The sequence below is a fragment of the Pygoscelis adeliae genome, unplaced genomic scaffold (assembly GCF_000699105.1).
Source record: "Pygoscelis adeliae isolate BGI_AS28 unplaced genomic scaffold, ASM69910v1 Scaffold303, whole genome shotgun sequence".
Taxonomy (NCBI): domain Eukaryota; kingdom Metazoa; phylum Chordata; class Aves; order Sphenisciformes; family Spheniscidae; genus Pygoscelis; species Pygoscelis adeliae.
Genome location: NW_008824367.1, coordinates 349,304 through 365,734, shown reverse-complemented (window position 1 = coordinate 365,734; position 16,431 = coordinate 349,304). Strand labels below are relative to the sequence as shown.

At 41.4% G+C, this 16,431-nt stretch overlaps 1 protein-coding gene across 1 annotated transcript in view; it reads left to right on the top strand.

Moving 5' to 3' along the window:
• The window catches only part of NEO1 (neogenin 1), a 146,424-nt gene that overhangs the window by 95,210 nt on the left and 34,783 nt on the right, over positions 1-16,431 (top strand). Inside the window, exons 7-13 of the mRNA XM_009319907.1 lie at positions 81-300; positions 6,367-6,521; positions 7,074-7,222; positions 8,263-8,401; positions 12,511-12,560; positions 13,451-13,595; positions 14,972-15,082. Coding sequence (XP_009318182.1) covers positions 81-300; positions 6,367-6,521; positions 7,074-7,222; positions 8,263-8,401; positions 12,511-12,560; positions 13,451-13,595; positions 14,972-15,082 — 969 coding nt within the window. The remainder of the gene's footprint in view (positions 1-80; positions 301-6,366; positions 6,522-7,073; positions 7,223-8,262; positions 8,402-12,510; positions 12,561-13,450; positions 13,596-14,971; positions 15,083-16,431) is intronic.

Below are 16,431 nucleotides of genomic sequence, written 5' to 3'. Positions count from 1 at the left end.
TTGTGTTTTTTTTCTGTTTTCTTTTTTTAAACCGTGGTGATGTTTGCCCTTCATATTCCCCAATGTTTGCACATGACAAGATGTTGCCATCCCAACATTACCTCCCACTTCACTGACCAGTGCCACTAATGACCATCTAGCACCAGCTACAACAGGACCATTGCCTTCAGCCCCGCGGGACGTCGTGGCCACCCTCGTCTCCACTCGCTTCATCAGACTGACGTGGCGGACGCCTGTGTCAGACCCTCAAGGAGACAACCTCACCTATTCAATCTTCTACACCAAGGAAGGTATAAACAGGTAAAGATCTCAATGTGTAAAATGGGTCGTGCTCTTTCATGACTCTTCACGCTGGCTTTGCTTAGAAGCGCCATAAACCTTAAGTCTTTAATGCTCAAAGTCTTACAGGCTGCAGAGTCCGAGGGGTTGCGTTCCCTTCCCTCCTGCACCCTGATGAGAGGATTTATTTGCTTCATTGCTGCATATACGTATTCTTATGGGCAATGCTTGTGCATGTTTTTGATTGACTGCAAACAGTTGCTACCTGCTTTTAGCAGACTGCTTAGAAACTAAGAGCAAGCATAGACTGTAACACCTCTTCAGGAACGCTGACGCTGCCATAAATGCCATCCACCACGAGCACAGAAACATCCTCCAGATAATCCATGTGCTATTGAGGGCGAGCAGTCACTTCAGGCTTTTAAACCCCGTAAATGTAGTCTGATTCTAGAGAGAAACGTGTGGTAGGTGTTGGTTAAATGTTGCTTCTCTCCTAGTAATCCCTGTAAATGGAAATTTAGTGAATACGAAGCATTTGTGAGTTTTTGACCTATTATCCCAATGGTTTAGTTCAATCTACCCCTTTTTCTTCCTGAGGGGATCTACTGCTCACAATTACAGTTTCAGTTTGTTGTGATATGTTTGAAGAAGTTGGAGCTAACAATCATTTTGAGCCATGCTTAATTAATTGCAAATTAGCTCGCTTATCAGATTTATTACTCAAGAGAAAATGATCTGTCTACGTACTGACTAGAGTGTGAGACTCAAAGTTTGGAAAGTCATTTGAAGCGAATATAAAATGCACTGGTGCTTATGGTGAATTACCACTCTCTTAATTCTGTGGATAGACATCTCGTCCAGGCTCATGACGCTTAATTGAGGCGATTAGTAAAATTTTCTTTGCCTCACAAATGTTGTTTTTCTACTACTTCCTTACTTTGGTAATATTCATTCTTCTTGGAGATATTTTAAGCGAGACAGGAAAAAAGGTGGGATCTTGCCAGCCATTCTTGCCTCTCCTCCTTCACGTTTCTGGTTGTAACTGCTCTACCCGCTGGGTTTTTGGAAAGTAATTTGCTGGAGATGGCTCCATGCCTCTCCCTGTGCTGCTTTTGAGGAAACAAAATGCATCCCCTTTCACTACATACAAGACTATAGAAATCTGGAAAATATTCCTCTTGGGCCAAAAGCATGTGCAGAACAAAGGGGAAGAGGCATCTCGTAATTGGTGGTGAATAGATGAGGAAATTCCAGCAGAAACTGCTGTTTCTGGTTCTTGCAGAGCCGCCCTCCAGGCTGGGGTTGATGTAGTCCCCAGAAAGTTTAGGCAGCAAAGTACTGAAGCTGGTGCTTATAGGTAAGCAGGTGGTTTCATTGGCTTCAATGAGATCTTTGTTTGCTTAAGTGCCCTTCTGGGTCAGGGTTCAAAGTAGGCTCTGAAAGCCGTTCAGTAGCACGTGTTCACTGGTTTCTCAGCTTCACCACTTCTTTGCGTTTTTTTGAAGGTTTTTTTTTTGTTATGCCTCGTAAGGACAGTTGGTATCGCACACTTCACAGATTGGTATGAAAATACTGTGAAATCCTGCCACTGAACCTGGATTTAGAGCATGAGAACAATAAAATTAAAAAAAAAAAAAAAGAGAGAGAGAAAAGTTCTGTTTACCATTTTGATGTTACGTGGTACTTTTTGACCAGTTGCTTGGGCCTCGTGGAAACGTTGGCTGGCTATTGAATAAAGAAAGAGATGAGCGTGTCACGCACAGCTAAGCAGTCAGAAATCAGAAAATTTTGAAGCCAAGCTTGGATGTACAACCCTCCTTTCTTTCTCAGTGTTATAAAACACTGCTTAAATGATCGCTTTATCGTCCTTGAATTATACATGATCATGTATCTTTGCGGTTTTAAGTGCTTATGTACCATCTCCTCATGCTATTATATTTTGCCTACGTGTACCATTTTCATTGCGTGTATTACTGGAACCTTTTAGTAAGCTAAGCGTTGTCTCTTCCTCGCTTGTATCTGAGCAGTGATCAGACTAGGTATTTGATTTATTTACCTTTTAAATTGGGCTTGTGAAAAATGAAAAAACGTATATAACATGGAATGGCTTAGCTGGATATTCTGACATCTCTAAAGCGTCTTTAAAGGGCTGCAGAGAGTCATCTTCATGTTGTGAATTGTAGGAGCGCTTAAATCTCTCTGCAGTGTACAAGGTGTGCGGTTCCTGAGGTATCGGCTGCCTCAACCACCGCCAATTTACGGTCCTTTTATTTTTATCTGTTCAGCAAAAGGAGATACGCACAGAAACACGGTAAGGTGTTCCTCAACTTTGCCCTTTGAACTTACTTAGAGGACTGCAAGATGAGTGGAACACGATTTTCCCACCCGCAATCGTGGGGCACTCCTGCGAAAGGCTCTTCCTGTGCCCCGTGCCTTCCCTTTATGCCCCCAGCAGCTTCAGGTGCCAAGGGGTGCCCTCTGCCCCCACCCCCAGAGAAATTTCATATGTCACCTTTTAAAGTCAGCGTCTGCTTGCAGAAGAATGTTGGCCCTGAAGCTGAATGTTACAGAAGATTTGTAAGCAGCAGAAAACAAGGAATTAGAGCAAAAACGCGAATGCTGCCAAAGTTGTGGTGCTTTTGATGCTTTTGTCACTTCTGGAATGATTAAAGCTGGTTCTGATAGTATGTGGTGGCTGCTGAGGAGGAGCGAGCGAGAAAAAAGATCGCTAGGACTTGGAGGTTACTCTCTTAACAGAGCAACTGAAGCTATCCTTGGAAGGGGAGCATTTCAAAGCATGGAAATCAGCTGTGAAGGCGGCTCGTTTCTCCTTTTTCACTGGCTACAGAATGTCACCAGCTGGTGGCATGTCTTCACACTGGCTTGATGATGTCAGGGCGGCTTTTATTGAGGCAGTTACGTACGAGTGAAGTGGGTGTCTGATGGCTTTATTGTCACACCTCTAGAAGAATGGAAGTAATCTGATCCGATAGAAACTCCTGTCTTCCTTATAGATCGTATAATTACACGGTTATTTCCCCCTTGCGTTAGGTACTCCAAACTGAAGACAGTTCCCCTGAAAAGGGTATGAAAATTGAGATGTGTTGGGGGGCAAAGGGAGGTTTAATTCTGTGAAACTTCAAACACTCAGGCAGAAGAACTCCAAACTTTCAAGGTTTGGACAAAAATAAAAGGAATAGCTAGCACGTTGCTGGTACAAGATGGTAAATCACACGTGTGAGATAGTCAAATAATATTAAACCCATGGTTCAACGTAGTGTGCTTCAAACACGGAAAATGGAGTTTAATTGTGTGTGATCACACTGTCAAAATGTCTCTCAGAGCTCACTGCCAGGCTGACATGGCTGGCGCAGGCGATACTCGCTTTTTAATAATTCCCTGAAGGTTGTTTTTTGTTATAAGTTTAAATTTAAACTTTACATTTCCAGATTAACAGTTGTTTCTGGTTTTGAACTGTAGGCTTTTTCCCTTAGGTACTTGATCGCTATTTTAAACCTTAACTCGAGTTTACAAAGCTCTCTAATTGGGGATTAAGCTGGAATGAGTTAGAACAGTCATAATGTTCTGTAGGGTAATACAGTTATTCATATAGACCATCTGTTTTGTTACCCATTATGCCTACCTAAACACACCGGAGCTCGTAAAAGGTGCTCAAGGCTCCCGAAGAAATGAGAGATTCATGTAGCACTTAATTAGAATAATCTCCACATATTTTTAATGTACTGTTGTGAGGGAAGGCACAGTTCCTAGTTGTTACTGACAATTGCAATGCTTTGACGTGTCTCTCTATTTTTTGATAAATGTTGTCTTTCCATTAAAATAACTTGATATTTGTTTGTAATTTTAAATAATAACCTTGGATTGCCGATTATTTTTTTTTTCCCCCTAGGAAAAATCAGTGAGTGCATTTACACTTGAGGCAGAAAATGCAATATAGTTTGCATGTCAATGGGAGACGAATGTTGTTCCACAGCTGTGAATCAGGTGGCACTTACTCTGGGTTTTCAAATGCCATCATTGTATCTAAGACGCATCTTAAAGGAAACTACCCCGTTTGAAAACGCGTTTTCCAGCAAACGTTTTGCCCTAGCTATAACTGGAAAAGTTAGTGAGGGAAAATATTTATCTTTTTCCCTGCCTCCCCAGTTTCGTTCTGCAGTGGGTATGGTATTTCTTCAGTGTGCGTCTCGCTGCTCTGTCAGCTTCTTTCTTGCAGGAAACACTTTATAAACATTAAAAGAAGAAAAATCTTTTGTAAACATGTTTAATTCAAATATGCTATAATGATGCTGTTCATTTAACGATGGAAATGGAAAAAAAAAAAACCCTGAAATAAAATAAGCTGCTTACGCAATGCCATCTTAGCTCAACTTTCACGAAGGAGAATATTCTAGAAGATGTGTTTAAAGAGATCGTTAGTTACAGTAGGGGTATTGTTTCCCTCTGTATGGATACAGTGTAATAGTGCAGAAATCAACAGGGATTTCCAAACGTTTTCAGCCAAGTTATGCTAAATCAACCATACCAGTTGATTTAAAAAGAAAGAAACAAAAAATGGGGATTTTGGCATCATATTTCTGTGATAGAAACCAAAGCAGAATGGCTGGAAGGTAGGAAAGGGGAGACTGGAATAATTTTGCCTAGGCTTCTGCATTAAAAATGATTTAATAGCAGCTAATCATCAGGATGAGAATCGTCTGCCCTCTACTGTAGAGCTAAACAAAGTCTAGCAGACAAAAGGGAAAGAACCGTATTCAAAGCAGCCACATTTTCCCTGTGTTTTCTCAGTGGGGAAGTTTTTTATTTCTTCTTTTGTAGTGCTGCTTTTATTTGTATTGACAGGGAGGAGGCCCGTAGCTTCTTGTCGTTAAGGAAGGACGGCATGTAGATGTCGTTACCCAAACGTAGCTCTGTGAAAGTTCACGTGACGACAGCAATGCGTTGGAAATAAAGGCTGTAGTTAGTTGATGATTAATCTTTTAATCTTCCCCTCAATCCTGAGCTTGATAAGAACCGACGGAGTTTCCTGAACTATGCTCAGCGCGAGACCGTGCTTCCACAGGGGGAAGCAGCAGGTTCCCCCCGACTGGGAGGTGCGATGGAGGTTCGCCACACGCAGGGCAATAATCCTTCCAGTTGCCTCGGCACACGGAGTGTATTCTCCCAGCTGGATTACGGCTTTCAGCTCGCAAAATGTCGGCCTTTTTGCTGAGCCGAACATAAATGCTCGCTCCCACACAGCGCACTCCTCCTTTGGGCTCTGGCAGACAAACGGGGGGGGTCCAGTAGCCCGGCGCTGTCTCCTCGGCATGGCCGGAGGTGAGCATCTTCCCGCCGGTCTGAGAGAAGCCCCTCTCACGTGCCCGATCCCCAGCGCACGATACGAGTGTCAACCGTTGCTGAAGGATGGGTTCTGCCCGCGCGTCAGACTGAATGAGAGCCGCGGAGACACGGGCAGACGCTGCCTTTTGTTGACTCCCCTACTTGTGGATAGCATAAATGCCACAGCTGGCTGGCTGGGCGTATGCCAGTCAGAGCCCCTGGATGTTTTTTAAAAATCTAAATATTAGGGAGGAACTAAGTAAAGTTTGGAGGTAGAAGAATATATTAAAAGAGCTTTTTTGATAAATACACAAAAAGCAGCCCCACAATATTAACAAAAATGCCTTAAATCTCGCCAGACTCTGTGTATGCTGCTTAAATATTTTTTCTTCTGGCTTCAGAGTAGTAGGATAAACTGTCGCTATGAATTATTGCATGCTGTTACGAGAATAACAAAGAAACTACTTAGAATTTTCTGATGTTGAGTATAATTTATTCTTTTACTTCAGGGCATATTGTTTTTTCAAAGGGAAGTTACAAAATTAGAGGCTGTTTGTCACCAGCAATTTTGGCATATTGTTGTTTTATTGTGTAGTCAGCGCGGTATAAATAACCACATCATTAACACGTTAGATATATTCAAACGGGATACATCTTGGTAGCAACGATTCCTTTATTTACCCCTCAAAAACCCTCTTACTAATCAATGATTGTTTCTGTGCCCAAACCTTTTGTTTCCTAAAGGGAACGCGTTGAAAATACAAGTCGTCCTGGAGAGACGCAAGTGACGATCCAAAACCTGATGCCAGAAACAGTTTATGTCTTTCGAGTTGTGGCTCAGAACAAGCATGGCCCCGGAGAGAGCTCAGTACCGCTGAAGGTGGCAACTCAGCCTGAGGGTAAGCTGTAAATATTTCGAGCCTTCTTGACTTTGGTGTTGATTTTTTTTGTTTCATTTTCCCCATCCATGACCTTTCCCAGAGTAAGCTGATACTCTTAAAAGTCGTACTTGCAGACCCTAGTTTCAAAATGGTTTTCCAAATTAGGATGTCGGTATGCTTATATGATTTATTCTCACCCTGAAGAAGAACTGATAAGACATTCCTTGTTAAATTCTCTAAAGTTTCTGTTATAAAAGAAATACTTTAAAATTGTCATTAACTGAAAGAGAAAAAAAAAAAAAAAAGAAAACTTTAAGAAAATGCGAAGTGTGTGATTTGTTAGGATCGTTCGGGACAAAAGGTGTCTGACCCAGGGAGCAGGATCTCCTTCAGAAATGTGGTCCCACCTTTACACCCCCCAGTGAATCCATGTGAAATGCTGAATTGTGAAGAAATACTCACCTTTTAACTGGAGTCGATTAATAGTGCAGTTGGCGCTAAAATAACGAGCTACTGAAAATGCTGATGGTTAGGCTTGGTGACTAGCGGAGTTTCATGCTTACGTTTCAGTTCAGCTTCCTGGTCCAGCACCCAATATCCGAGCGTACGCCAGCTCACCCACCTCCGTTAGCGTCACCTGGGAAACGCCGTTGTCTGGCAATGGAGAAATCCAGAACTACAAGCTCTATTACATGGAGAAGGGACAGGACACTGAACAGGTACAGAGCCTGGCTCTTCCTGCGTGAGATACGACGCCGCTGACAGCCTTTTTTCTTTGATGATGTTTTTACCTTAAATTTCTAGAAACACCTTGTGAAGCGTTCATTTTTCTGATAGACTGAATCCTTGTGCCTGAAATACAGAAATACTTAAAATGACAAATCCAGCAGGAAATGTACGTGTCTTGGAATTAAAGCAATATTTTATGTGGTGGCTCATTTAGGTATTCATCAGCCTCAAGAAGCATTTGGGGATGTCCATCAGGTCACAAGAGGAAAACTCAAGTAATAGCTGTGTCATCATTTAACAGTTCTGGTTGGGATAGTGTAAAGGGTGCTTGTGTAGTTTTTATGGGTTGGCCGGTTTCATTTTAGTAAAGTAGGCTAACTACGGATTTTAGCATCATCTTTAATCTGAACTGTTCTCGCTTCTTGAGTTCTTTGATCCAGTGATTGATATTTTGATAGTGGTGAGTGTCTAATTGAGTAAATTTTCTTATGATTCTGCTGGAAGAATCCAGTATGTCCTGTGCAAGTACAGGTTGCCACCTGAGAACAGCCACGAGTTTGGGAGGATTAATCCCAGTCATTTAATTTCCGATCCGATTGTATATGAATATGACTCCAGCTTTAAAAAAAGCTAAGGGAAGAATATTTTTGTAGCATTTACAATAATTTTTGAGAGAAGTTTTTAAATAGGAATGTTGTATTCCTCAGATAAAATTACCTTTTCTACTTCTGCATCCCACTATTCAAAATACAGTAATAATTTTTACTAATAGGCAAGTTTGTCAGATCCACACAGAACCAGTGTCCATGTTATGATTTAAATCGGATAGGTAGAATTGTCTCTTGCAAGCTCACTGTTAGCATCTTTACAAGTCCTGGCTGTATATAAACCGTGGGTTTGATCTGCAGGTGCTACAGAAAGGTGTCGTTCCCGCCTTTGACTTTGTTACTGTACTGAAAGTCTAAGACCTTTGTCATGGTTGCAGACCTGATTCTGACCTTGACTTGCATGTATGTTTGTTTATGAACAGGATGTTGATGTAGGAGGACTCTCCTACACCATTAACGGATTAAAGAAATACACAGAGTATAGTTTCCGAGTGGTAGCTTACAATAAACACGGTCCTGGAGTCTCAACCCAAGATGTTGTTGTACGAACGCTCTCAGATGGTAAGCTGCTTTATTCCTTTTTTTTTTTTTTTTTTTTTTTTGGCAGGAATTATGTGGTAATTTCCTTTAAGTGAATTTTTAACCAGAAAGACTTACATGGTTTTTGTTCGTTGTTGCCCTATTTTATTAATAATGTAGTTGTCGCGTATGGCCATGCTGCTGAAAGTCCCCCCGGAGGCTTTCCAAATTAGGTGAAGGAAAATTACTATACCTGATTCTGATTACGAAACAACAGTGTCCTTCATTTCAACATCAGTAGTTTTATTTCATGGGTTATTGAGTCTACAAAGTATTACGAGTGGACAGAAACACAATTATATCGAAGGCAACAATTCCAAATTATTTTTTTAGCTTCTGTAATATTTTTACATATGAGCAGACTTTTCGCTTTTGGAGTGTTTTTATTTTAATTGTGGTCATATGGGAAAACGTTGCCTGCCTTTGTTTGGACTCCAGCACGGATACTATGAAATCAGTTGCATATAATAACGAAAGTAGGAAGTGGTAACAGTATTTTCTATACAGCAAATAAAGAGATCATGTGAGCAAATATAGATATATGAAACAATTGCAGAATGATCAGAGTTAACGTTAACTTTTATTTTTTTATAGAGGAGTTTGTTTATAGATAAGAACAGTCAGACCAACAGTGAGCCTCGCCTGGAATCCTCTCTCCAGGAGTGACCAAAAGCAGAAGAGACGAGCGGAGAGGAGTATTGTGCCAAATACTCTCTGTGTCCAAAAGCTTGTTTCTCTGAGACTTCTTGAGTCTGCAGTGGTTTCTGTGTATTTACTAATGCAGTTTCTCTTCCATGAAACCCTGTCAGCATCCTCTTTAACCCACGTCAGCTTTTATCGTCCACAACATCAAGTGGACAAAGATTCTACAAACACATTTTCTGTGAAAAATCACCCTGGGTTGTCTGGTTTGGACCTGCTGTATGTTAGCATCGTTTGTTGCTTATAGCTGCACTGCCTGAAAGAGTGACTAATGAGTGTCCACCAGCCCTCTCTGTCCCACTCCTCATTTTATAGACCTTTGCTGTATTCTCCCTCATTCACCTCTTTTCCAGACTCAGAAGTCACAGAGATGGTTAGCCATTTCTTTTGTGGAAGCTGTTTCACCCTTCAGTGCCCTTTTCTGACCTTTTTCCCAGGTTTCTCTTCTCCTGCGTGCTTTTAAAAATGCAGCTAGAGGGGACCAAAATCGTATCACGGGTGCAAGTGTGTAATATCTAGCATTTGACTGACTTCTTTGGCTCATTCTGAGCACTGTGGTGACACTTCTGGGGTAGACCGATCTTGGTGGAATTGGTCTGCTTAGAGCCATCATTTTGCATATAGAGGCAGGATCATTTTTCCCATGTGTGTAACTTTATCTATCATGAATTTCATCTGTCACTTTAACATCCAGGCACAAAAAGTCCCGAGGTCTTTCTGCAGTTCTTTACCACCAGATCTTGTCTGTACCAACATTTGTCACCTTGCTGCTCATCCCCCTTTCATCCCTTACGAATGTGTTGAGCAACAGGGGTCTCGGCATGTACCATGGTGGAGCTGCACAGGTCATCTCCCAACAGGCACGTTCCTTCTTTCGCTTTCCTTTCTTTTAACCAGTTGTTTACTCAGGCAAGGGCTTCACCTCATTGCTTCGTTTCTTAAGAGCTCTCCAGCAGGTTTGTGATGCGGCATTTCCCTTTAAAAAATGAAGAACAGATTATTCCTCCATGTATCTATGAATTTCATGCTTTATTATAGCTTCAGTTTATTTGCCTAATACAGGTTTCTGACTTATTACTTGACATTTCCAGTAGTTTCTCCAACAGAACCCCTTTTAAACACTGGCATCAAATTCCTGTCTCCCAGTATCGAGGTAACTTGTGCGAGGTTACAGCCTGCTATAAGTCATGCAACCGTTTCCTTCCCAAGGTCCTTGAGAAATCCTGGATGAATAGCATCCAACCCTGGCAACACGCTCCTGTTCCTTGTGTCTGACAATAATCCCTTATATTGTTTCAGTTTGAGAGACCCTGTAAGTCCCTTGTACAGGGTGTCATGGAAACCTCTCCTCTGCTTTCCGCTCGGTACAAATGCAAAGAAGTTGGTTGTGTGGCCTTATCTTTTTCTCTTTCTGCCGTAGCCTGACCATCTGCTAACTCTACAATTTCTCTAAAGGGCTTCCAGTCCCTTCTTTCTCTGAAGAAGAATTTATTAATTAGTTGTAATGTCATTTTCAAGTTTTCCTGAAGTTCTTTCTGGCCCAACTTAACGTTTGAACATTTAACCTATTGAAATTTATTTTCTACAGCTTTCTGAAGGATGTCATCTTGCTGCTTAGAATCTTACAACCCTGCTGCTTAACCGTGCTGTTCTCCCCTTCAATCTCTCAGATCTTTCCGGATGAAAGATGCACGTTTTCTTCTTGTGTTTTCTTGCTGTGGTGTCTGTAAGCAATCTCCATGTTTCCTGCAGGGATTTCATTCTGTTTAACAAGCTTCCGCATCGTTATGTAGGTGTTTGCTCCTAAAGGAAGTATGTTACGGTGGTTTGCTGCAGGATAGCTCTTCAGGTATTACAATTTGAACCAAGGTTGACGTGCTGCTCGTAAAGATTGCTTCTCTTCTCATGGTCTTCCTGATGTATAGGAAGCAATCGTGTATCACAACTGGAAATGTCATCTCTGCATCACAGCCTGATAGAGGGCGTTTCCCTTACCAACTCGTCCTTGCAGTCTCTCTGAACCATCGGCGTGTCGTCGTCCTCCTGCCTGGGTGGTTTCTGTACACCGTGCCAAACTAGGCTATGCCTTTCGGAATATCAGCCCGTAGGAAATCCTTTTTATTTGTTGGCCTGGTTAAGTTCTTAATCTGGTCCGAGTCTAAGCTTACTTTGATATAAAACGAACTGTGCGCACGGTGAGATACGTGTGTATGAATATAATTACATGCATGTATCCTTTCCTGTGTCCTACTGATTGTCTTTCTCTCGCCAAGTTTGCAATATATGCATTAATTATTAATCACCCCTTGTGAAACCCATGACTTATTTTTAGGTTGTTCTGAAAGTAGGCACCAACTGCGTAAAACAAACAAATGGCAAAAAAAAAAAAGCTTAGCTTTATTTCATTTCCTCCTCTTAAGCTGTGTTCTTGCTTTTTGAAGGACGCAGCACTTAATCCCTAGGTCTGGTGATTTCAGTCTCAGTTCAGTTGGCAAGAGAAAAGGGAAAACAAATCCTCGTCTCCATTTCTGTGTGGAATAGTGGGAGAGGGGTATTTGTTTAAGCACACCCCAGTGTACCTTTCACTTACCGCAGGGCTACTTTCACTTCAGGCACTCAGGAGTGTTTTCTTGGGTATTGTTGTGGCTGGTGTGAGTTATTTGGAAAATACATTATTGAGGCCGGAACAATCTTTAGCCCTGTTGTGCTACTTCCCTGTCCTTGTGCTTTGCTGGAGCCTCACCTTGCTTGCCAGGGAACCCTTATCTGCGCCTTTGAGATAACGTTTGTGAGTCTGAAGTGCTGCTGCGACAAGGATTTCCTTGGTCTCAGGTTCTCTCTTACGTTGCCTTTTTGTCTCATGGACTTTCACTGTCATGACCGGCAAGTTGCTACAGCTAGTAAAGAACTAACAAAGAATGGAAACTGTCTTTGTGATGCATTTCACCTCTTCAGTAGCACAGGGACGTGTTGACTCTGAGGCTTTCCTGTTGCAGAAAATCATGATAGCAAAAACCACGGCTAGAATTTTAAATGTGGGTTCCGAGAATCCAGCATGTAAATTAAAGGTTTGATTCTGAAAAGCACTGAACACGATCTCTTTTCTTAGAGTTTATGGGAGGTACTTTAAATATTTTTTATTTAGATACCTGTGATAAGTAAAGACCTGAATAAAAAGTGAGTTCGTTCTTTGCATTGAAAACACGTAAACCTCCTAAGCCAGTCATTGTATGTCATAAAGTACCTCTGGTAGAGTTTTGTAGTTACTTTATATAGTGTCTCTAACCAGAATGGTTTGTACTTTCATAATGAATGATAGCAGAGAGGAGTTGTGTATGGAAATACAGTATATGGAAATTTTGGAGTTGTAATTCGTTGAATGTTTCTAGTCCCCAGTGCTCCACCGCAGAATCTAACGCTGGAGGTACGGAATTCCAAGGTAAGATGTGGAGAATTTCCTGTTGGTAGTGGGTAAACAAAAGGTTGGTGGGTCTCAGAGCAACCAAAATTTAGAGCTGCTTTGGGTTTCTTTTCTACCATGCTGCTTTTCAGCTATTTGTGTATGAGTTGCCCAACAGGAGAATATCTGAACGTGGGGCTTGAAGAAACTCCAATCCAGTTGTGGATTGTACGTAACGGAATGCAGGGAAGACGGTGGCAATATACCAAAGCACGGAGGCTAATTATGAGAGAGGTTTAATCAGGCACAAAAGCCTGAAGCACTAGGGCTTGAATGTGTTCCTGTTGATTAACTATTGTTTACAGTGTGTGTGCATACACACGCACGTTTATAGCGTCCTGCGTGCTTTAGAAGAGAAAATTATATACTTAGTCACGACGACTTTAGTGATTATGATTGGAGATTTTTTTTAAAAAGCCTTTTCTAAACTCTTTTCCAAAAACCTTTTTCTACTGCCTGTACGATTAAAAATAAATAACTTCCTGCACATAAACTACAGTTCAGATAACTTGTACCCTTTAGAGAAAATACCAGTTCTTAAAGATAGATCCTCAAGTAAACCGTATCTTAAGATAAGCCGAAGAAAATGAAAGGGAAATCCAAGGGGCCATTTGTGAAATTGGAATCAGAAGCTCTAATAGGATTGAAGCGCTTTGAGGTGAATTTCTACAGGCACGTGTATGACCTGGGCTGCTGGTGAATCATAGGTGGTTTATTTTTTACAGATAGCCTATGTTTTACTGTATGAAAATGCAGTATTTTCTGTATGCATGTGTTTTATCTTGTGTTTCATGAAGTATTAGCACTAGAGTGGTTTCTCTGGCTGCATGGGAGGCGATGACTTTGTAATGACCTTCTGCCTTCCACAGAGCATCATGCTACACTGGCAGCCTCCTCCTCCAGGGACACACAGTGGACAAATCACTGGCTACAAAATTCGCTACCGTAAAGTGTCCCGCAAGAGCGATGTAACAGAGAGCATTGGGGGGACCCAGCTCTTTCAGCTAATTGAAGGTGAGCTGTTATTTGCAAGCATTTGTTATCAGAAGGGGGTTTTCAGGTGCTTTTAGTGGGCTGAGGCTCAGACACACGTTGATGTAGGCTTCTTGCCTTGGAAGAAAAAATGAAAACACTTAAAATGAGTGCTTGTAGGTGATGAGGCAGCGTGGGCTGGCTAGTGGTAACCAAAATCTAGTGACCTGTTTTCTAGCCCTAATTTTGCCATTGATTTGCTAAGTGAACTGGACGAGTCCTTTTAAAACCTTTATAAAAGGCACAGGGGTTGCATGGAGAAGATGGTCCTGAGCTCACTGTGTCTGTCCAAATGCCAGAAATAAACGTATGGAGAAGGATGCCGAAGAAATGCAGTCTGGCTGGGTGTGTGGCCGACTCACCAGTTTGCATGTGGATATAATGTAGGTGTGCTCTGCCTTGCAATGCTCACCAACAAGCCCAGCTGAGAGTCCCATGAACTTCTTACCTCAGGCATCTGTGCGAATCATCCCACCTAGTTTCACTGACATCAACCTTTTCCCTTCTTTCTGGCATGAATGTAATATATCCTCTCTTTATTTTGTCCACTTAAAAAATCCAGTCTAGTACATTACTTAGTATAAATTATATATTGTTACCAGAACTAGAATTTTGTTTAGCAGAAATAAACAGTACATGAGAACGAGAGCAAGAGTACCTTTGGTTCATTTTTTTAAAATCTCTGTAAATGACCAGTTGGTCAAAAGAGAAATTGTGCCTCTCTAGAAAATGAATATGCACTTTTTAACAAGATGATTTGATTTGTTCTCAGAAACTCCAGCTGTGACTCAGTAAGTTTCAGTTTCTCACAGAGCAGGAGTTGATGTGTCCGTGTAGCTAGAGTATATTTTTGCCAGCAACAAAGCCTGTTTAAGAAGTTCCATATATCAGACTTTGAGTGCATTTTCATACTGCTTTGATTATTGATTACTCTTACATACAGTAAACAGTTTGCACAGTTTGGCCACTTGCTGTCTATACTCTACACCTAGGTTTAGTTATGGATGTGGGTGGTTCTGTACTGAGAACTGATTAATAGCCAGAAATTAAAGCTGGCTGCAAACAGTACCTCACAGAGTCTTCCAGCGGCCCACAGGGACAGTCTGCAGTGTCGCAGCCCTGGGTGTCTCCGGTCACGGTTTAGCTGTTCCACCCTAATTGGTGTCAGCTTCCTTACCGGAGCTGCGCTGTGGGCAGTGCTGTTTCCGTTCCCGACCTCGTGCTGTGCTCGAGTGGTAGTGGTGGGGTGAAAGGCTTTTTACCGTCAGGTTATACCTGTATTTTAATTAGGAACTGTGATTCCCGTGCTCACAGCTGGAATTCCTGTGTTGATATCTCGGGTAATCTTTGTCTCTTAGGTCTTGAACGAGGTACAGAATACAGCTTCCGAGTAGCTGCCTTGACTGTTAATGGTACTGGACCAGCTACCGACTGGGTATCAGCAGAAACGTTTGAGAGTGATCTAGATGGTAAGAGCATAAGTGTGAGCATATTTGTGACATCAAAACCAATAGAATCTGTGGACAGGGCACAGTAAAGTTTGATTGCCTTTTTTAAAGGCAAATCTGATTTTGTTCAATTGTTTTTACTGTATTCTAATTATACAATGTGCTTCATTTATGATTAACTGAAATTAATTTCTATTTTAACATAAAATTCTTGCCAAGTCAATCAAATGGCTTGAAATTAAACCCTGCTTCTACACTTTCTAGTACTGTATATTGGCGCTATGTTTTTTCTGCTAAGAAATAACCCAATTATGAATTACAATGTCAGTGTTTCAATATTTAAATAATAATACATTATACGATTTATATAATAATAATAATGGCTCGATTTTTATATTGTAATAAAATTCACCTTGTTAATTATGCAGGGTTTACATGCTATGAAACGGAGGTAGGAGGACTGTTTTCCTTGAGGGAAGTAAAATAGTGATTATGTATTTATGTAGCACCTAAGTTATGCTAATGAAACCACTGAAGTATACCTCAAAGCGTTCAGAGCGGTGATGGGATATTCGGAGATACCGTGCGCTGATGGACTGGATGTAGTCCGGTTGGCTGCGGTTTGTAGTATTGGAGCTGAAAACTTTGTCGAACGTGAAAGAGATGCCACAGTAGGAAAGAAACAGTGGAAAACATTGTCACCCACAGACCTTTGCAATCTTATGTGTTTCAGGGGTACCGTGCTCTCTTAAAATATTTTTCCTGATTTTTTTTTTTTTTTGCTTAGACTCTTTTTTCTAAAGAGAACATTTGACCCCCAGTAATTGTTATTTTGTCACTTCAAAATAAAAAGGGAGATTGATTATATTTTCAGTACTGATAGACTAGTATAGACCGTATCTTCCATCAGAAATGAAGTCTTTTCTACCAAAGCCATGTATTCGTGATGTGTGGTATACAGAACCATGTTAACATCTTGTTTTTCCAGTGTAGAGTTTAACAATAAAAGTAGAAAATGTTCTGTGAAAAATTTTGACCTTTGCGAGTTGGTCCAGGTGTTTGGTATTTACTACACTGGAATAATTTGCAAGTGGGAACCCGCTCCTTGCAGAATTCAAATGAGCAAATTTGGGAGCATCTCCCAGAATCTGACTAAAAGCAATTGAAATTGAAGAAGAGAAGTGCCATTTTTAAAAGGATGGCTGGGGCGGATCTCTTGGGAACTGCCTACACGGAGCTGGTGATTCTGGGTAGACTGTTCCTATTTCAGAAAAGTGTTTAATTAGCGCTGTTGCACGCAAGTTACCTTACGCTTTTTGCAGGCCAGTCTCCCTCTTGGCTTTGTTAAAGTAGCTGGGGGGGGGGGGGGG